This window comes from Gallinula chloropus (genome assembly GCF_964237585.1).
Source record: "Gallinula chloropus genome assembly, chromosome: 4".
NCBI classification, from domain to species: Eukaryota; Metazoa; Chordata; class Aves; order Gruiformes; family Rallidae; genus Gallinula; species Gallinula chloropus.
The window spans coordinates 57,048,450-57,070,509 of record NC_140088.1 but is presented as its reverse complement, the minus strand read 5'-3'; the positions used below and the strand labels follow the sequence as shown (position 1 = coordinate 57,070,509).

The window sequence follows — 22,060 nt, the reverse complement described above, 5'->3', positions numbered from 1 at the left end:
AAATGTGGTCAAGGTAGATGTAGCATGCAATGAGAGAGTGTGTAGGTCTATCTGGCTGTCTTGACAGCTGAGCTTGTGGTAAAAAAATTACAGTAATACTTAGTCTTTGTACACTTTTAACAGTAAACAAAAAGGAAAAGAAAATATAGGCTAATGAATATATTTGTGTCTGACAAAGAATGATCCTGTTGGGGGATCTGTTTCTGTATATTTTTTCCAATTTTTTCATGCCAGAGAGACATAACTTGCCATTTCATGTGATCCTGGTACATGACAGTAACTATTTCTTGTCTCATTGGGCCATCCACCACTGTACATAGATTTTTGTATGCCTTTATATTAGCCTTCTGCATAGAAAGGTGGCTTTAAAATAGATTAAAAAGTGCGTGTTTACTTTTCTCTCCCCTGTTTGACAATGTTTTTTTCCATGAAATAGTAAGATTTTATTAGCATGACAAATCAATTAGTGTTCAACATAAAATACTGGAACTCATGTAGTTTAAATGGATGGAACTGCAGAACTGTTGGGGAAATGGCATTCCTCCTTAAAGGCAGTGTTATATTTTAGTACTATACTTGTAAAAATAAGTTGGTCACTGGTCAAAATGATCACTTCATGGGTTTGATGTAGTATCTTACATTGTAATCTTGAAAGTGCGTGGGCTTGGCCTTTTCTCAGCTGACTGGAATCCCTTGGGCATCCAGTGTTACTCTGTGTACAACCAGAGCGAGCGAAGAACCAGACTAATGCGTGCAGCTGTTCAAGTCTGTTTCATGTGAATTGGCAAATACTCTGCTACCTCTTTGCTCGCAGTGGTAAAGAAATGCCTCTTAGAAAACTGGTATTAAACCGAGAGCTTGATGGTTTATACCATTTTTCACATTAAATTCAGGCGTGTGGTGTTTGTCAAGAAATGCACACACAGACTACTTGAATGCAGTTGCTGCACATCTTGGGCAAAACATCATTCTGCTCATAGGGGATAGAGCCAACAACTGGGATATGAGTCACACGCTTCAGTTTGTGACTGGAAATTGCAACCGATAAACCATCCTCACCGATTTACATAGCAAGCAGTAAGGCAACATACTATGAATGCATCTTTTCCAGAGCATCTAAATGTGAACTCCTAGTGACACAGACAGCTCTGGGTCTTTAGAGGTCCCTGGTGTCCCGGTGCACCTTTTGATGTAGATCTAAGCTGATGGACTATTTTTAAATGTATTTCATTGCTGCAGACCTAACTGCTTGAAGAGAAGTGTGGGTAAATTATGATTTCTAACAACATTAGGAACACAGGACAGAGTGATGCGAGTCCACAGTTATTTCTGTCCTGGGCATGGAAGCTATATGTACAGTGTTGTTAAACTACATGGCATGAGGTGTCTAGTTCAATTTTAAGGTGTTCTAATGAAAGGGTATGAAGTTCTAGAGTTGCATATGTGTGTGCCTACTTAAAATGCCTTGACTTGTCCTTGGGCTTGTCTCCACTAAAAAACTTTCTGCTGGGGAATGCAGCAGAGTCCCCTAGTGGAAATATGCTGAGGGAAGGCATTCTTGTCAGCGCTGTTCTGCCACCTCTGCATAACATAAGCTGACAGGAGCGCTCTGCTCTTGGCAGAGCTCTGCCTGCATGAGAGGAGGTTGCCGTCACAGCTGGCTGGAGAGTGCCTTTTTTGTCCATGCTTCTGTCTGGAAAGAGCTCGACTGGCAAAACTTTAGTGCAGACCTACCCTTAAATATCATGCATGGCTTGAATGTTAGTGAATGATCTCTCTTGCGGGTCTTGTTTGTTATCTCATGAGCTGATTGAACAAATTTAATTCCTTACAGCTGGGGGTAGATGAGTGCCATCTACAAATTGCCAGCATTTTTATTTGCATATATAAAGACAGTAATTTAAACCATATTCCTAAGAAGCCTTGAGAGTTATAGTACAATCTGTCAATAGATTGAGGTCCTTGAGTTACATTGGAGGTGATTTACGCTGGGTACTACTTTGTGGTTTCTGTGCTAGGAAAAAATGCTTCCAAATTATTGCTTATGGTTCAAATCCTAGGACAACTAAACTTTGGGAGGGGGAAAAAAGGTTCAGACTGGTGCAGCTGGTACCTTTCACCTTTTTTTAATGGAGCCGTGAAGCTGTTGTGTACAGGGAAGTGTCTGCACAGTAAGTGGTTGCTGGATCCTTCCTATAGGCCCAGTCAGGTGTGCGTGGTGTTAACAATGGAGTTTCTATGCCTGGTCTCTATGCACAGCCCCATGGGGGACATGCTTTGCTTTTCTTGGCATAGCTGCTTCATGTGCTGAAGTTTTCATCCTGAGAATAAGCAGCTGAGGGACTGAAAATGGAGTTGTTTGGAGAACATGTTCTTGTGACAGTTGCTGCTGTCCAGCTGCAGTGTGCCAGGGGCCTGGCAGGGAAGGGATACAGTGTTACAGAAGCAGGTTGCCTTTCAGCTGGGCGAGGACACTTGAGAGTGTCCACTTGAAAAGTGGAGGTGGTATTCTTTCCCCCTCCCCAATATCTACTCAGTGGCTAGATTTGATGGAGGGTGGGGCCTCTGGCTATCTGGCAAAGGCACCTGACGTTCCCTTGGAGTCAGCCCCGCTCCTGTCACGGAGATGAAGGGGATGGTGTTCAAGAAAGACTCCAGTTTCTTGAGAGAACGCTGCTTAGAGTAGGTAGCTCAGGACTTGGTCGAGAAGACTTGGCACGGTGTCAGTAGCTGTCTCCATCAGGCTTAGCCGGAGAGAAACGCAGCCCGGAGCCAGGGGCTCCGTTGGGACGCGGGGTGCCCGGCTGCAGCAGCCGGGATCGTCACCGGGGCGCGTCGCTGCAAGCGGTCGGGGGCAGCGGGGCGATGTGGGGGGAAGGCGGCGGCGGGGGAGGCGGTCCCTGCTCGGTACCGCTCTCGGATGCGCTCCTCGGCTCCGCACGCGTCCTTGCCTGCGTCCGCGCCTGCCCCCGGCTCCGGTCGCCTCCCGGGCCGCGCGAGGAGTCAGAGCAGCGGGGGCGGGGAGGCGCCGTCCCCGCCGCGCCTCCCCCTCCCGTCTACCTGCTTCCCCGGGGCGGCCGGCGGGACCCCGGCGGCTTCCCCCGCCCGCGGGCGGCCCCGCGCTGCAGCGGCGGCGAGTGCCGGCGCGGCACTTCCTGTCTGAGGCCGGCGGCGGAAGGATCGCGTGTGCCGCGCCGTGCCGCGCCGCCCCGCAGGAAGAGCTCCCGCCGCCGCGCCGTGGCGGTGCCCGCGCCGCCTGCCCTGCCCGCCGCCCCGCGGGAGCGCGCCCCGCCGCCCTCGCCGCCGGCCGCCGCGCGTGCCCGGCGCGCGCCCGCCCGCCGGTCAATGCGAAGCCGCTCCGGCGGCGTAAACATGGCGACGTCCCTGCATGAGGGGCCCACGAATCAGCTCGACCTCCTCATCCGGGCCGGTAAGCTGCGCCGCGCCGGCGGGGGCGCCGGGCCGGCGGTGTGGGGGAGAGGCGCGGAGGGGAACCGGAGGGGGAGCGGGGGTACGATACGGCCGGCGCACGCCGCGCTCTGGTGGAGGCAGGCGGGGAAGCAATGGAGGGCAATCAGGAAGTGATCACCTTGGTAGCGGCTGGCCCGGCATGCGGCCGGCGGCGGCGGCGCACCGCGGCACCTGTCCCCCGGTACGGGCGGCCCCGCGCCCGCCGCCGCCGCGGCGGAAGTTGCGGCGGGGCGCGCGGAGGAGTTTTGCGGGGTTTGCGCGGCCGGGGAGAGAACCAGGAAGTGTGCGAGATTGTTGTCCTCCCGCCTCCCCCCGGCCCGGGCCGGCCCTCCCCTCCTCCCGCTGCCGCCACGCTGTCTGAGCGGGCAGGCCGAGTGCCGCCGCGCACCGCAGGCAGGGCCGCGGCCCGGCCTCCCGTCCGCCGCGCACCCGCACGTCTCCCCCCGCCCCCCTCGCCCTCAGCCCCGCCGCCGCCGCCTTCCCCCCCACCCTCCCCCCGTGCCATTTTAAACTGGCGGCGGGGCGGGAGGAGGCGCCGGCGGCTGGGGGCCGCGGCCCACGTGTGGGGTGTATCAGGAGGGGGGGGGGGTGTAGGGGGAGCGGCGCGGGGGGCGGCGCCCCCTCCCCCCACGCTGCGTAGCGGAAGCGGCACGTTCCCCCGGGGCCCCCCGGGCGCGAGGGGAGTGGCGGCTGCCGCGCGCCAATGGTGGCCACCGCCGTTGGCGGCCGCGGAGCAGCGGGGCGGGGCGGGGCGCGGCGGCCGCCAATGGGAGCGCGGCGGCCGGCGGAGTGGCGGCTCCCCGCGGCGCTGACGGGGCGCACGCGGAATTGGAGGGAAGCGGAGTGTAAACACGGAAGTGGGGGCGCCGCCGCCCGCACGTGGCCGCCCCTCTCTGCGGGGGCTGGTGTAGGGGCAGGGGCTGCCGAAGCGCCGGGCCGGCCCGGCGAGGAGGGGCGGGAGCGGGAAAGGTGCGGCTGAGCGGCGCGGCGCTCCGCTCTCCAGGTGGCCCCGTGGTCCTAGCCCTGGGAGAAGGTGCGAAGCCTGGGGCGGTCCGTTCGCAGCCGCTGGTTCATGTGGGAGCCCTGCAACTCGTGGCTGCTCCTCTGCACGATTGGGTCTCGAAGCCCAGCCGCTGCTGGGACAGGGACCGTGTACCCCCAGACGTGTGTGTGGAACTGGGCATGGTTTGGCCTTCCTTGCTGTCACTAAACCTGCCGCTTCTGATAACGGGACACTCCGGTGATCCCGTGATTTGTCTTTAATTGTGGTACAGCCCTGGAGCAAACAAGAGCAAGGTTACCCTGCACAGAAGTGCAGCTGCCATGTCAAACCTTCAGCTGTCTGCGGAGGTTGTACTGGCTGTGGTTTGTTTTTGTAATGTGGAGCTCAGCTGTGTTAGGTAGTGCTTGGAAATGGCGTGCCGCAGGACAGCATACAGTGCTATAGGTAATGAATTGCGTGGTTAGTGGCCTGGACACAAGCTAATTGAGAGCATAACTTAATACTGGGTTTGCGCTGGCATGGCGGTAGGTTTGTACAGGCATGGACATGTGCGTCAGGTAAATGCTCTGTCCTTTCCCACTGTCCTAAGATGTCCTTGAAAAAAAGGTGCAAGTTGCCTAATCTTCATAATGATTTGTTTAATGTGGAGAATCACCCAGGGGTTTGGAGGGACACACACTGATGCAAACCCCAGCGTCGTGGTTGTAACTCATGGGGCAGGCAGATAAACCACCTACCACCCCAGTGGGATGGGGGGAAAAATTGGGGAGAAAAATAAAACTTGTGGGTTGAGATAAAGACAGTTTTACAGGACAGAAGAGGAAGAGAATAATAAAAGTGATGATAAAAGAATATACAAAACAAGTGATGTGCAGCACATTTACTCACCACCCGCAGACCACTGAGCTAGGTCCCAAACTGTGGTCTAAACCATCAGCCAGCTTCCCCTGTTATATGCTGAGCAAGACATCATACAGTATGGAGCAGCCCTTTGCCAGTTGGGGTCAGCTGTCCCGGCTGTGTCCTCTCTCAGCTTCTTGTGCACCCCCGGCCTCCTCGCTGGCAGGGCAGTGTGAGAACATGAACAGTCCTGGACTCGGTGTAAACATTGCCCAGCAACAACCAAAAGGCCAAAGTTATTCTCATCCCGACTGCCTGAACACGGCACTACATCCAGTACTAGAAAGAGGATTAACTCTATCCCAGCCGAACCCAGGACACCCAGGCACGCAGCCCCCTTACAACAAAGCAGCGAAGAGCTGTTCTGCTGCAGAACAGAAAAAGGGGAGCATGCTGTAACAATTCAGGTGCCGGAGAAGATCGCTTCACTTTGCCAGCAGAACACACCTCCTATTTCTCCCTACTGCAGGAGATTCCAGTTCGGGATTTTTTCCACTTTTGATTGTTGGTGAATAGAGGACGTTCAAGTAGTTGATTAATATGTCAGCACCTTCTTAAGGCACTGTAGCTAGGTTGCTTGTGAGCCAACCCTTAGAGAAATAGCGAGATGACCTTTGTATTGCTCTATCTGATGTCCTTAGCGTAGCCAACTTCATTCTTTTTTTCTTTTATTTTTTAAATATATTTGCATTGCAGTGAGGGATACGGGTACCTATGCACAGCTAGTGTTCCCTGTACTATCAGGATACCGTATCTCTTTACTTATTTATGTATGTAGATGGTATCACGTGGATTTAAGAGAGGAATCCTTTATCCTAAGGGATTATGTTAATTATGCCTTGTCTTTTCCTGTGGCTGCTGGCCCCGGTGTTGACAAATCTTCGGAGCGTTTGATAACTGTGGGAAGAAAGCGGGACCAAAATTGTTATTGCTTAAGGTTATCTTAATTGCTGGTTGTAAAAGCAACTCCTAAACGCCGTTACAGAGATACGTTTTGGCTTTGTAGGTAGTAGTTTTCTGAATAGGAGGCTGATTACGCGCGGCTCACAGGGAAACAAGTGTTTTGAGACAATCGCTGTAGTTTTCCCTACCCGGTGGGTTATGTATCAGCCTTAAATTGTATGCAGCTGGAAATACTGAACTAACAAAGCCAAGCTTAGTGAAATGCTCAAAAGACCAAGGAATTGTTCTTCAGTTTCTAAACACAGTCTGCCATAAAACAAGCAGCAAACTGAAAATGCTTTCTTTTCCACTTAAGTGTTGCGTACGGAAAGATTCTTGGGTATTACCTGTACGGGGAAATTCAACTGGTTTTAATTATTACAATGTGGCTTAAACGCTGTTACTACCTTCTTTCCACTGCTGTTGGCTCTGCTCTTTTAAATGCTGAGATGAAACAAGCATGGGAACACCAGTAAACTTTAATGAGGTCTGTTAGCGTATGTGTAGTCACTCTTGACTGAGCTCCATGCTTGGAATTGTGAATTCTTCATTAAGTATGGCTCTGGTTGCCTGATAGCATTAAAGGATAAGCTATTGTAAATCAGGTGCTGCAGTTAAGTGGTGACCTTGTAAATGCAGACATTGATAGCCCTTCAGATAAAGGGAGGGGGTGGGAAGTGTACTGCAGTTTCAAAACGTACCACATTGAGAATTCCTGTCTGATTTTTCCCTTTCATCACTTGCTTTAATTCATTTTGTTACTCTTGTTTTACCTTAAAACTGGGGGCATTGTTACAAATTGGATATGTTGCCAGATTCTCTTCTGTAAAGCTAAAGTACAGCCCTATTAAACTTAGTTACCAAGTTTGGTATTTTGTAGCAGCTGTTGAGAGCCTTGAGTAGTCTGATGTATATGCTGTTTGTTTAGAAAGCAGAGCTAGAAGGCAACAGTGAAAACAGACATTGACTAGCCTAGTTAACTGTTTACATTTTAAAAATTGCAACTGTTTTCTTCTCTAAGAACATTTTTTTTCCTGAAAACAGACCAGAAACTTTAAAAAGTGACCTGATTTAAAATAAAATGCCAAGGAATCAGATTTCTTCATAAAAGGGGTAAGAGGATATTTGGTTTAAAATAATGGAAGAGAAGCGATGGTGTTAGCTCCAATGCGTTCTGGATCGGTAAACAGTGCTGCTTTTGTTAGTTACCAAAGTCTGGAATGTTTGTTTCCACCTGCTTAAACTCCTTTGCTTCCTCTGGGCAAGTGATACTCTTCCTGAAATGAGTGTGTAAGTGAATGGAGCTACATCTGAAGTTGTTTACTCAAGGGGCGCAGCCTATCCTAGCTTTGGGAGCCCTGTACGTGTGTGCAGTGGTACTGTAGCTGATAGCTAGGTGTAATGAGAAATGTACAAATCTGGTGGTTTTCAAAATTAAAACAGGTCATACACACCATTCTTTGGTTAGAAGTTTTTCTGCCCGCTGTGGTCCTGCACATCACAACCTTGGATGCACTGAGGGAAGGCGCCCATGGTGATGGTGATGATGATGATGATGATGATGCCTGTAAGGCAGAAACTGTATGGGTCTGAAAGGTACTGCACGGTAAATAGCTGTCAGTGGTTTTTTTAACTGTCATGATAGACAGGCAGCATGTGCGTTGTTCCAGCCAGAGCCACAAGTGTTACTATTTTTTGCTTGATCATTTTTAGGTAGCAATTTCAGTGGAGTCCTGAGTAACTCCTGTGGCAAACATGCTGGTGAGGTGTGTATGTTCAAATGTCAGAGGCTTTTGAGGAGTAGATAGTGCTGTTTTTATTGGAAATGGAAGGGTTACTTAGGGCAAAGGTTGGGCGCTCCTTTCCTTCTTGGTTGTTAGGATATTGCAGCCCTGGTCCCTAATGCTGGTGTGTGTGTGTGTCTGTAGCTCCTTTCCTTCTGCTCTAGCACCTCGGCATCCTGCCATAATACTGGCAAAGCACAGAAGTGGCTTTCAGCTGTCTTTTTAACCTGTGTCTGCTAAGCACCTCTTCCTCGTAGTGTGGCATCTGAGCTGTTTCCTATAGGAAATACTTGGGATGGAAAAGTAGGAAAATTTTTAAACGTTCAGAGGCAGCTGATTTCAATACGCTGACTTCCAGTACTCTCTCACAGCTGAAATCCGAGTTTCTTCATAGAAGCCGTTTGTATGCTGAATGTGGTATCTGGGCAGAAGCACACTAACTACTTGCCCCAAAAGTGGCAACCAGCATAAACAGAAATGAAAATTGTGCAGCTCTTTGCTGTGAGAGAGGCAGCAGGGCTGGTGGAAAAGCTTTGCTGGCCTGCTTTACATCTTCGTGTTTCAGAATAACAACATGTGAAACGCTGATTTGGACTTTCTAACTTGGATGTTGGTGTAGGATTGATACGTTCAGAATGACTGGCTGATTGTTGTTCCTGGAAAGGAAACAGCCACCAACTCCTCTGCGACTGAAGTGTCTCTGTAGAAAGAAAAATGTTTGCATAGAGGGTTTCCCATAGGGCCACGCAGGTTTGGTGCAGGTATTCGGCCTCGAGCTCTGGACATCCCCACAAAGCGCTCCTTGGGAAGCACCGGGAACAGCCAGGACCTGGGGAAGGGATCACCTGCAAACCTCCTGCTAGTGGCCATAGTGGTCCTTTGCTCCTAGGCAGGCTTTTGTTGTTCCTGACCTGGGCTGAAAGTGCTGGCTGAGTGCGGCTCTGTCAGTCACCTACTGTTTTGGAAGATAAAGCCCCCTAAATATCACCCCAGGAGAAGGCTGTGGTAGGGATCCTAGCAGCCAGGCAGGTTCAGTCACCTAGAATTTCCCATTTGTGCACCTTCCAGACTTTGTTCACTTGCAACTTCTGGCTTACATGTTTGGTGTTGGCTAGTAGGGTTTCCAAGTTCTTAATCCTTGTGTTTAAACAAGCTGCGACTTGCTGGAAGGGTTTTTTCCCCCCCTGTGTGAATCTGTCTGTCTCTGGGGTTTTCCTAAGTCGGAAGCAATGCTGGCAGTATTTTCCTTGCGGTTCCCTAAACAAACCTCAAGTTGTCTCTTGGACATTTTCAGTAACAGGGTAGGTGTCTTGAAGTCCTCATCGAGAATTATTACCGAATCCTCTTTAGCTCTTTGACGCTGGAGATAGGTGACCCTACTTAGGCTAAAGATAGATTTCCTGGGCTGCCGGCTGCCTCGCTGGAGCAGGTCAGCTTTGAGCAGATGGCCATAAATGGAAAGAGCAACTGGAGAGCACCCAGTACCTTCCCGAGAGTGTGGATGATGTGCAACAGGTGTTTCTGCAAGCCCTGCTTTTAAAAACCTTTGCAGGGGTGAGGAATATAGAGTTGGCTCTGAATAGGATTGGAGTTTTAATTGTTGAGTTGGGGGTTTTCAGTGTTGCTGCTGTATTCGAGTTGCAGTGGCCTGTGCTGTATCAAACTTAAACGTGCTCTCTTGAATCTACTTTAAATTATTTTAAATGAATTCTTAAGTTCTGATAAACTTTCCAAACTTGAAAAAAGAGGTATTTTTACCTTCTTAGAGACTGCTTAAAAAAACCACCCCTGCATACTGTTTGTTATGCTTTGTGTTTTGTTTTTTAACAACCAAGTCTGCTAAGCCCAACTCACAAATATTTTTCATGTCGTAAAATGAAACTGGATATACCGGTTTTGCAAACTAGTCTTGTATTTTTTTAATATATATATATTTCTCCAGATAGATTGAAAATCTGAAGAGAGGTGACCTCTAGGTTTTAATGAGATAATAGCTGGAGATGGTACTGCTTTTCTGCTCTGCTGTGTTTGTAACCATCCTCATTACAGTCTGATTTCTTCTGGTTAACTTGAAGGCAGAAGGCGAATCCCAGAAGCCTCCTTCTCTTGAACACCTCGTAGAAGCAAGGAGCTTGGTTGTGAACCAGAAGTCTAATCTAAGAAGTGACAGTGGTGGTTCTGCTTGTCTCGTGTCTTCCCTAAATATTTCTGTTGGCAGAAGGTGTGAAGACACATGACAACTTTGGGATTTTTGTGTTGAAAACTGAGTAGTGCAGCTGTACAGCAATACCTGTGGACTTCTCTAAGTAATCTGTTCTCATTACTTTTTCTTTTTTAATTCTTCTACAGTGGAAGCATCGGTCCATGGAAGTAATGTGCACTGCACGGATAAGACAATTGAAGCTGCAGAGGCTTTGCTTCATATGGAGTCTCCTACCTGCCTGAGAGATGACAGGAGTCCTGGTATGTCAGCCACAGTGTCTGCTCTGTGAGCTGCTTCTCCTTTCCACTAATCAGTAAAAGAAGGCAATTGGAGAACCTGCTTCTGTGGAGGACTTCTGTGTGCTATTTAAAGCGTTTGCTTGCCTATTTCAGAACTGCTGATTTGTTTAGAGGTTTTATGTGATCTGTCCACCCTATAACAAGCATACTTACAGATTGAATCACTTATGTGAGAGAGGTTCATAGGTATGGATCCTTGAGTGGCTTCACATTTAAAATGAACTTTTCCCTCTGAAAGTCAGGAAATGCTCTTTCACTGTGGGGATGTTACTGAGCCCGGGCACAGGCCGCCCAGAGAGGCCGTGGAGTCTCCATCCCTGGAGATACCCAAAAGCTGCTTGGATGCCATCCTGGGCAGCCGGTTTTAGGTGGCCCAGCTTGAGCAGGGGGTTGGACCAGATGCCCTCTGGAGGTCACTTCCAGGCTCAACCATTCTGGGGTTCTGTGAATTTGGCATTTAAAATTGCTAAAATAAAGGTTATTCTAAGGGAAAAGTATTTTTGTCTGCTTTTCTATTTTAGAAAGGAGATCTGAATGCATTTTGTTGCAAAGTGTTTTCAGTTTAAAAACCCAGAGCTTAATTGTGATTGTTACTTTAACTTGATATTTCTTCTGAAGTTACTTAATACATATTGGATTAAATAATGGTCAAACTGAAACCCAAAAGTTACCTAGTAGGAAATGGAGATTGGAATAAGGATCAAATATGAAGCTTTAATTTGTTCCCTTTAAAGTTTAGCTTAGTGCTAAAGAACACTGGTGTGATACGCTTGTTAAGCATAACAGTACTTAGAGGTATGTGTGTTCTGATTGGATTGATCTCAGTGACAGGTTGTTGGAACAGAATCTTGCTATAAGACTGCAGCAGCTTTATTTAATAAAGTAATTTTGTGTGAGATACATTACAATAATCAGGAGGAACTTAATCAGATGCTCTTCTTTTCTTTCTTTTTTCCCCTCATAGTGGAAGTTTTTGTCCCTCCTTGTGTGTCAACCCCAGAGTTTATCCATGCAGCCATGAGACCTGATGTGATCACAGAAACCGTGGTGGAGGTATCGACGGAGGAATCCGAACCAATGGATGCATCTCCTGTTCCAACTTCCCCTGATATCCATGAGCCAATGAAAAAGAAAAAAGGTAAGTAATGCTCTTTGTAGCAGCAGTCTCAAAGTGTATTTCTGATGTGTGCTGCTGCAGATAGTGCAGCTGATGCTGGTGGAGATGGGTTAGATGATCTGATTTATCTGCTAATCTGATCAGACTGATTGGAGTCTGAAAGGTGAGTTTTTAGAAAATGAGTTTGCAATAATAAAAAAAAAAACTAGCAAGAGAATGGGTTTTTTCAAGCCATAAAGGGAAATGATGTTTTTGATGAGTTAAGTATGGTTTACGGAGTGGAGGAAGGGTAAAGAATGATTCAGAGATGACTTGCATGGGTAACCGTTGGTGTCTGAAATATGGGTGTATTTGGAGAGCAGGTAGACTCAGGGATCTTCCAGTGAAATGGCAGGGTAAATATTAATTTACTAACCCACAAATCAGCTTACAAAATCAGTATGAGACCTTCCTTGTGAGAGAGGTGTCTTACATGTCTGATAGGCATGTGTTGGAGGAGAAACTATTCAGAACAGCGTGAGTTCTAAGCATCCAGCAGCCACATGAGAGGTTGGCACCTGGTGAGGTTTCTCTCTGATCTGTCAGGTTTCTTACAAGCACCAATATGATGCACGTAACTGCTGGAATATTGTTTTAGTGGAGCTTCCAGACAGGCCGAGGTGGAAGTTCTACTTGTAAATTAGAGGGGGAAAAAATACAATGTAGTGATAAAGTGATAGAAATCTAAGATCTGTAAGTTTCAGATACACTAAAAACACACACATGTAACAGGTAATTGTATGTCTACTGTAAATTACATAAGAAAATAATAGTTCAAGTTTTGCTGTAGCTATACACTGGATTTAAGCTAATTCTTATATTCCACTGCCTGTTTGAATGGTCACTTCTGGGCAGGATGCTTTACTGGGCTGTGCTCAGGAAGCTCTGAAATTTTACAGATTATTTTGTAAATATTTTTTTTCCTATTACAGAGTCCAGATCCCTGCTCTTAAGCGTGTAAGTTTATTCAGCCCTAGATGCAGAGCCATAACTTTGATCTTCATAATGAATGCCTTTTAAAATTCAGTGTTTAGTGAAGAGCGTTGTTGATCAGCAGAAGTTAAAGCTCTCGTGCCTGAGGTAGGAGAGTTAATCGTTGCTGCTTGCCTTTAACCAAAGGCAGAAGCAGGGACTGCTGACAGCCTGCTGCTGTGGGGTATGATCCTCTTCCCTGCTTGGGCCTGCTTACCTTGAGTAAAAAGGTCACTGAAGTGTGAAAGGGTGAAGAACCGCAAGTCTTGCTGGGAGGGGATTTCCTTGACAGCCGAAGATAGGCGGCTCTAAGCCTGCTGCCTGCTGAGGAGTCCCCTCCTAAGCCTCCTCCTGGGGGCAGGCAAAGGGTAGCAGGGGGTGCCTGGGAACCCTTCCAGCCAGGAGGGAGGCAGCTGGGGGCTGTGGCAAAGGTGGGCTTCCAGCATGGTGCAGGGGGGCTTCCAGCACTGCCTGGAGCTGTCCTGCATTGCTGAGGCCGCGGGTGCCGTTTGTAGCCCCTGTTACTGTTCTGCCCTGTGTGAATGCCGTGCGGCACCACTCACAGGCTGAGTTGGGAGTGTCTATCTGTGGCTTTTAACGGGCAGCTGCAAGGTGGGAATGCAGCGTTACGGTTTCAGTAGTAAAGTTTCCTAGGAAAACTGATGCTTTGATTAACGCCCATGCAGGAACACCAAAGACAAAGCAGCAGAAGGAATAATACATTTCAGAGTAATACAGGCACTGGACTAAAAGAAAGCAAATAGATTGAAGTTTTATATTATGCCTTTGGTGCTTACCTCACCTGCCGTTAACTTGTCTGAAGCAGAGTTAAGCCTGCCATTGAAATAAGCAGCCAAATGATGAATCTAACTGGATGTGCTAGTAGTAATTTAAGGATTTGAGTTCACCTATACTTGTAGCAAGGAAGTGGCAAGTGGAAAAAAAGTGCACAAACTGCTTCTTTCAGTGAAGACAAACTGTAAAACACTGCATTTGGTTAATGCATTAACCATTCTGCATATGGTTAATACTTCCCCCTCCCCTTTGTTTCATGTGCAGCTGGCCGTAAGCCGAAGACCCAACAGTCGTCTCTATCTGATGGCTCTCCAGATCTAGGTATAAAGAAGAAACCAAGAGAAGGCAAAGGTATATTTTTTTTCCATCTATCAAACCTTTACAATTATGCGGCGTTATATATGTATTGGATCTGTCATAGGTAATACGCAGATCTTTACAGTTAAGTAGATGAGTTTGCACTGACTTCATCAGAGTTCTAATTTCATTTGATGTCTTCAAATTTATGTGCACAAGATCCGTCAGAGGGAACTGCTGTCAGTGCCCTGTAACTGATTTTTTTCATTTGCTTTGCTTTCTGCTTTTTGACTCGCGCTGTCTTTTGTGGTTTGTGTTCGCTTACTGCCAGACATGTAATTGGTTAAGCTGCTGCTGAAAGCCTTGTTCTTGAGTAGAGACAGCTTGGTGGGTGTTTGTAATGGTCATGGCTGAAAATACATTCTCTTAGTTGATTGACAAGCATCAGTGGAAGTATGTCCCTTGACTAACAGATTCGGTTTGGCTGAAGGAGAGACAAGCAATGATGTGTTTCTTCACTGGTTGAGTGAGGGATTTTGTGCAGGAGAGTCATACTTGCCTCATGTTTCTCCTGATAAAATAGTGAGTCCTTCCTGGGACTCCAAGCTGCTGCTGTTAACCCCGCAGAGAGACAGACCAGGGCATTTGTTCACAGGTTACCTTTGAGTTGGCATGCAGTGCAACAGCTCTTCCTCTGGTTATAGGTGGAAAATGTGGATCTCTTCCTCATTCTGAGGATGTTGCTATTGCTGGGAGAAATAAAGTTCAGTGACTTTTAGTGGCAGCATACTAGCTGGAAGAGTGTGCAGTGGTCAGCTCCGCTATTATTGTGGGATTTGTTTGGAAGCAAGATCTCCACTGTTTACATAATTCATCGCATTTGTCAGTGAGGCAAGGAAAAGATGTTAGCTCAGGAAAACCAGTGCAAACAGTAATTAAACTTCCCTGAACTGGCCACTGTCGGATTTCGGTGTAGCAGTGGGCCTCAATGAAGAGCACAGATTTGGCATCTGAAGTACTTAAAATTACATCTTGTTTGGGTGGAGTTTGTTTGGGGTTTTTTTTTTAGCATTTTTAAAGCCATCTTAGCGCTTTTTTTTTTTTCCCTAATCCTGATTTTGCTAGCACAGCTTTCCATTAGCATGTTTTTGGAAAACCAGTAATTATTCCTAGAGCTCAGTACTGTGAGCAGAGTTGGAGGAGAAAAAAAGAGTAGGACATCTGGTTGTGTGCAAATGGAAAGGGGATCACTTATGGCCTGTGTAGGTGCTTTCCTGATACTTCCTTGGTGCACAGTGGCAAATCTGAGGTTGTGTCCCTCAGTCTGTTACACAGCAGGAACTGGAGACTTAGTATTTTTCCTTGCAGTGACAGTGTAGTATCTGTTCTCACATAGTGGGCTGGGAGTTCAGGCGTGGTTTCTCTTTCCAGATGTTGTTTTTCATTTGCATAAATGCTCTTTTTAAAGTGCATGCAGTTGGAAGGAGCAAAACGGGCTTTGAGCTTCTCCACATAGATGCTGGCAACGAGGCAGCAGTTCACTGATACACGCAGCGCCTGATTCACATGCTTTCTGGCCATGAATCCTCTGTTTTGAGACAACAGCTAACACTGTTAACTAGCTGGCAGCTGTCATCATCAGCCAACCACAAAAATGGCTTTGATTGGGCAAAATCTCATCTGTATTGAAGTAAAGATGGGTAATAATGATGTCCAGCTCAGTGGTCGCTTGCAGTGCTGGATAGCTTGAGACCTATCTGGGAGTCCAGATGAGAGCTGTGTGCTGTTAAAAAGGTCTCTCTGCGTAGCAAAGTGTGCTTAAGAGTGGCACAGATGCAAACCTGTTAAGGTAATGCCATGTCATTCTCTTCCTCAGGAGCATGTAAGCTTAGGTTCATAGTATAGGGAAGTCTGGTTCTATGGGGAAAGAGTTTAAAAATGGTTCAAAATTGTATTAAATACTCCTAAAACAAGCCTTCTGTGTTAAATGCATAGCTACTAAAGCTGATGCAGCAGCCTACCTGAAGTGTCACTGGATCTTACTGGCACTAGTAGATGACTTCTGAATAGTGTAGGTATTGCATACTCCTCTTGTGAAAAGAAAGTTATTATTTAGGTCACAATAGAGTATGAGGAGAAAGAAAAAAAATGCTTAGTCAGCAGCACTGTTTCTGTGGGGAAAAATTAGGCACTTTAAGGAATGATTTCTCTTGAAGACTACTTTTATTTTTTGCAGAGAATCTGTTGGAGGCCCACAGCATTTTGTAGTGGACTCAGAGATCCTGTTTCTGTGGAGCTAATTTAAAAAAAGTGGAGGGGATTAATCCCCTAAAATCTGGAATGATTTCAGGATTCCTGAGCTCTCTTGTTGACTCTTTACTCGTATCAGTCCTAGTCAGACATCTCTGAAATCCTGTGGAAGATGGATTTTGGTAGCTCTTGAATCATTACTTGCTGTTTATTGGAGTATGTGTTAAAATACATTTATTCTGTCTGTGAAGTGGTCTTCCAGAAGATGGAAATTGTGTTGTGTTTTGGGTTTTTTTTTAACCCTTTGAGGTGTTTCAGATATAGCTAACTCCTTGGAGTTTGCAACAGTAGTCTTTAACCTGTCTTAATGTATTTTAATTGTCTTCATTATGGTATAACAGCAGCTATGCTGGGCCACTAAATCTCAGGAATTAATGACCTTTCTTCACGAAAAAATATTTAATATAATTTTATTAGGCCCATGTGACCTCCTGAAGTGTGATCAAGTGAAGAATTTGGATTAAGATTCCGCAGTTACTGTTCTTGTAGCTCTGCCTTAGTTCTCCCTTCGCAGATAACTCGAGGAGTCTTCTCCAGCTGTAGAAACAGGAATGTGATCTGGGTTTTTTTCTTCTGCTTTTCTTCCCCTTTTCCTTAGATGCAGATGGCATAGTCAGAGCGCAGACTACCGCTGTGTTGCACTTTATTGCCATCCTGATAGTCTCGGTCATAAACCCTGCCTTAGGGCTCCTCCGGTGGAAATGGCCTACTGCTTGAATACTGGAGAAGTGCATCGTGTTTTTCTTCTGTAGGCTGACATCATTCTAGATCCCCCTAATTGCAGGAAGGTACACGGCAATTCTGCCATATGTATGCTTGCAGCAAGAAGTTGGGTTGGCTTTGGACCTAGGTGGAAGTTGGCCACTCTGCAGTGTGTGTTTGGGAAGGGTCTGAACGTGGGCCTGTCACCAGTTGGTGTGAGAGCCCAGATCCTGTTTGGGAGGCTCTGTTACAAACACCACGGCCGAGATGGTTTGCTGTTGAAGATTGTGTGCCTTTTAAAAATGACTGACTTATATTCTCCTGTCCTTCAGCATCATAAAATGCACTGGCATTTCCATTCCCTGTGTGAGCAAAAATGAGGAGAAAATTCTGAGCTCTGATCCTGTCTGCTGAGCAGCTGTAGGTTGTAGTGACTTGGAACGCCCTCTCACACTTCTTTTCAGGAATGGAGAAAGGGTGCTGGATTGAAGAGCCTCCTGTGCTGTATAGCAGATCGCTTGGATTAGCTCCTTTCAGAATGTAAATATTTATGGAAGCTTTGCTAAACTTAACAGAATGAATGGGTACGTGCAGGCTACATTACATGCCACCCGCTGTAACGTTTGCTTGGCATGCAGGTCAATTCAGAGTTAACTATATATGGAGACCTTCCTGTTATCTTTATAAGTGGGATTCTAATGTTTAAACACCTTCTGATTATAGGAAATACAACGTACTTATGGGAGTTTCTTCTGGACCTTCTCCAGGACAAAAATACTTGTCCTCGATACATTAAATGGACTCAGCGAGAGAAGGGAATCTTTAAACTTGTGGACTCGAAAGCTGTCTCCAAACTGTGGGGAAAACACAAAAACAAACCTGACATGAACTATGAGACTATGGGAAGAGCTCTGAGGTAAAAACTCCTACATATTTATCTGCTGTCCTTTTAAATCTGATTCTTAAGTTTGCTTATAGAAATAGAGCAGTTCTGAAATTTTAAAAGCTTTAAAAACTTTGCCCTCTTGCTGGCTTAACTGTTAAAAAGCATCAGTCTTGCAATTCCTGTTGCTTTTTATGTTACCAGTTAATTTGCAATTTAATTCCTGAAGTATTTATTTAAAAGGTCAGATCTTTTTCACCAGCTAGATCCTTCAGATACTTTGCCAGAATGTTCTGCCAGCTTCTTTCCATACCTTCTCATGTTGTAGGTTTTTGCTGTGGTAACTTCAGGTTTTCTGTTAGCTTGGAATGAGGTTCTCTTTAAAATCTGTCGCTGTTGGTTACTACTTAGTTGTACTTTTCTTGCAGGTACTACTATCAAAGAGGAATCCTTGCAAAAGTTGAGGGGCAGAGGCTTGTCTATCAGTTTAAGGAGATGCCAAAAAACATAGTTGTCATCGATGATGACAAAAGCGAGTCCTGCAATGAAGATCTGTCAATGCCTACAGATGAAAAATCGTTGGAAAGAGTGTCTTTATCTGCAGAAAACCTTTTAAAAGCGGCAGCGTCTGCACGGGGCGGAAAAAATTCCTCTCAGTTAAACTGTACTAGAACAGAAAAAGCGGTCACCAGAGTTGTGAATATCGCCTCACCAGCGCATGATACATCGTCATCTCGGCCCTCGAGTACCACCACTACTGTCCCAGCAACAACAGCTCCCAGGTTTGTATTCATGTGGCCTGGGCTTGTCATTTCCTGATGACGAGCAGTTCCTGGTTTAGGAAGCTGTTTTGGTTTGGGTTTTTTGTTTTACTTTTTAAAGGTTGGAAATCGTTAACGCTGCTGCTTGCAAATCAGAAACGTGGTAGACGACCATGAAAGTCTGGTTGATGAGATCTGAATCAACTGCCAGTGCACACTCACGTGTATTTTAAAATTAGGTGGTGAGAGGGAGGGTAAAAGAAAGAGATGAGGACTGCTGAATTTCAGAAGCCTTATTACCAAATGTGCAAAAGGTTGGGGTGGGTTTGTTTTGTTGTTCGTTCGTTGGTTTGCGTAAGAGTCAATTAAAAATCTGTAAATCCCAGATTTGCCTGTCCCTGTTGTCACCTCCAACAGCGCCCTGCGTTCCGGCTCAAACACCCACATCTTCCTTTGTTTTGCAGGACGGTACGTGTGGCCATGCAAGTGCCTGTCGTAATGACCTCTCTGGGGCAGAAAATCTCGACCGTGGCTGTGCAGTCAGTAAACGCAGGGTCACCGTTAATAACCAACACGAGTCCCACCACAGCGACAACTCCAAAGGTAGTAATCCAGACAATCCCTACTGTGATGCCAACCTCTGCTGAAAACGGAGAGAAAATCACCATGCAGCCTGCCAAAATCATTACGATCCCTGCCACCCAACTTACGCAGTGCCAGTTGCAAACGAAAACAGGCCTGTCTGGGTCAGGAAGTATTAACATCGTGGGAACCCCCTTGGCTGTTAGAGCACTTACCCCGGTGTCTATAGCTCATGGGACACCAGTAATGAGACTATCGGTGCCTGCTCAGCAGGCATCAACCCAGACTCCTCCCAGGGTGATTAGTGCGGTTATAAAAAGTCCAGAAGTTAAATCAGACACCGCGGCTTTAAAACAGGAACGTGAAGTGAAAACGCTGCAGCTGGTAAAAGAAGAGAAGCCGGCAGATGGAAGCAAGACTGTGACCCATGTAGTAGTAGTTAGCACACCCTCAGCTATTGCCCTTCCGGTAACAATGAAATCAGAAGGAATCATGACGTGCGAGAAATGAAGAACAGCTCGCCTCTGGCATGGACTTCTTCTAGACTGTTACGGTTTTGAATATACTGACATGATTGGGGGAGGGAAGTGGATGCGATCACCAAGTCGAAAAGGAGAGTTTTGAAATGTTAATAAACGTGCACATGTTGAAGACTTACTGGAAAAAAAAAAAAGAAAAAAAAAAAGTATTTGTTTTCCCGTGTTTCAGTGGGAATTGAACCACATTGATACGCTGACAAAATCCGCCTCTGCCAGTTGGGAAACAGCTGAACCTATGGAGAAGGAGAGAGAGAGGGACTCAAAAGGGACCAAACAGCTCACTACGTTGCCCGTTACTGAGTTACACTAAGCCCTGGAACACTAAGAGAGAGTTGTGTGAGAGGTTTGCCTTGGTTTTTAGTTTTCAGGGGGAGAGGAAAGTCTCATTGTTACAAATGGCAAATTCGATGCATTTTATATGCATACCAGCAATTACTACTGTGTGCCCGCAGTACTCAACTGGTGCTATGTGAAAAACTCTGCTACTAGGTATGGTAGAATATGAATTAAAGGAGAAGATTAAAGAGCTTCTAAAAGAAGACAGAGACCTAGAGGGATTTTTGTATCATACAGCTTAAGCAAATTCAAAATGAAAGCCTTAGACTGATTTTCAGTTACCTTTCTTGAAATAAGCTAATGGCTTGTGTAAAGCTTTTTTATTAAAACAAATTTTTTTAAAAAAAAAATCTTGTACCTAGCACAGTATTGTTATAGAATTACATGTAACATATTTTGTATGGTAGTTAAAAGTCTGTCTAAATTTCTTAATTGTGGACAAGATAGCAGCGGGCTTTCGGCCTCCTGCTGTAACCTGCCTGTGTCTCCCACGTAGCCTTGACATCCGTGCATACATTTCAGTTTCGGCTCTACCCTGTCACTTGAAAGGTCACGCCCAGCATGAGCTTTTGTCAGGTAGTTCTAAACCTGTAAATTTTTTTTTTTTTTTTTTAGTTGAAGTTAAGAGGGAAGTACCAGTGTTCAGAATGAACTATAATAGTTTGTATATTCAACATTTGAAGTATATTCTATTTTGTTGTACTCTTGTTTCAAAGTGTATTCAAGTAGGTTTTACTGAAATATAGAAATGAAATTTAACGGTGTTCGGTCTGCTTTTTATACATTTATTTATTTATCTTTACTGGCCTTTCAACCCATTATAACCACATTCTCTGCTTATTTGAAATCTTCCAGGCACTCAGCCTAAGATAGCTGATACAGTGTGGAAGTTGGGAACTCCTCACTGCTCAGGTACTCCGAATGGCTGGCCCCCTCCCTCACACAGTGCACCGAAATGCTTTCTGTGGAAGTGTCTCTGAAGCTGGCGGTAGTCGCGGCGGGGACTTCTGGCAGGGCCTAGTTCAGTTCCCTGGCGCTCTTTCAGGAAGGTGGGTGTACGCGGTGCTCTTGCCTTGTGGCTGATCACCAGTGCTTGTGGAGTAAGTTGAGTAGCTGGAGGAGCTGCTGCCCTCCAGCTGGCAGGTGATAACTTTGTGCGTGCTGCCGGTTGTTTTAATGCAAAGAAGACAGGGTTTGATTGACTGATTCTGAGATTCCGTAGGTGTAGAGATCTGTGAATCACCTCACCATTCCTCCCACTGCACCTTCATTTCCTGAGGCTGCATGGCCAAGGGAAGGTAGCAGTGAGCTGAGTGGGCTGCTCCAGTGTACTAATCTCTCTGAGCCCTCATAGGGGAAGGATGAAAGTACTGCATCTTTCAGAGGCAGCATTGAAGAACGAGAAGCGCCGAGTTACTGTGCTGCTCCTTTTGATGTTGTTGCTGTTGCCATTTCCAGCTATTACTACTTTGCCTTCAGCGCAAATACATGGCTTCAGGTAGATGCGTGTGAGTTTGTTGTTGTTTTTTCTTTTTCTGAATGAAGTAAGTATCTAAATATGTTTCCATTTATAATGGAAAGTTTTGGGTATCATGCTACATTACCCTACATTACCCTACATTAGGGTAAAGGTCAGGCGAGAACACACAGTACACAAGTCACTCCATGTGCAAGAGTTTGGCTTAAAATAGAAGCAGGGTAGCTTGCCCTATTTTCCTGGAGACCACAGTGGCACTACAGCCGTTGGTGGAGGAGCAGCACATCAGCCTGTGGGTAGTCAGGTACCCAGTGGCACCCCCAGTTCCTGGTGAGATGCCCTGGACAGTCCTTCAGACCAGGAACGTGTGCCATCTTGAATTTAAGCCCAAATACCCACCTTTGTGTTTTGTGCCTAGAGGAGCAATTTAATCAGAATTATGGAACTGAAGTCTTCAGTAATGAGAAAGGAGATCAGAATTAAATACTTACAATGGAGTTTATTTTTTCACTTTACTTTTAATGCTGAAAATAGTTACTTCTAGAGTCCTAGCAGTAAGCCCCTTTCATCCCTTTGGTAGGAAATATGGGAATAGCTCTATACAGCCAAGCCAGCATGTGGGGAAAGTCTTCTAAAAAAAAGGGATTC

At 46.2% G+C, this 22,060-nt stretch overlaps 1 protein-coding gene across 3 annotated transcripts in view; it reads left to right on the top strand.

Moving 5' to 3' along the window:
• Positions 1-20,707, top strand: part of ELF2 (E74 like ETS transcription factor 2) — a 39,144-nt gene extending 18,437 nt beyond the window's left edge. Inside the window, exons 1-7 of one of the 3 annotated variants that reach the window (XM_084262829.1) lie at positions 7,411-7,429; positions 10,450-10,563; positions 11,567-11,740; positions 13,790-13,876; positions 17,558-17,750; positions 18,146-18,499; positions 18,943-20,707. In XM_084262829.1, the coding sequence (XP_084118955.1) occupies positions 10,524-10,563; positions 11,567-11,740; positions 13,790-13,876; positions 17,558-17,750; positions 18,146-18,499; positions 18,943-19,570 (1,476 nt within the window). In that variant the 5' untranslated portion in view covers positions 7,411-7,429; positions 10,450-10,523 and the 3' untranslated portion in view covers positions 19,571-20,707. Of the gene's footprint in view, positions 1-7,410; positions 7,430-9,664; positions 9,849-10,449; positions 10,564-11,566; positions 11,741-13,789; positions 13,877-17,557; positions 17,751-18,145; positions 18,500-18,942 lie in introns of those variants that run through there. The other 2 variants (XM_084262830.1, XM_084262828.1) reach the window with 2 other exon arrangements.
• The last annotated feature ends 1,353 nt before the right edge of the window (positions 20,708-22,060 follow it).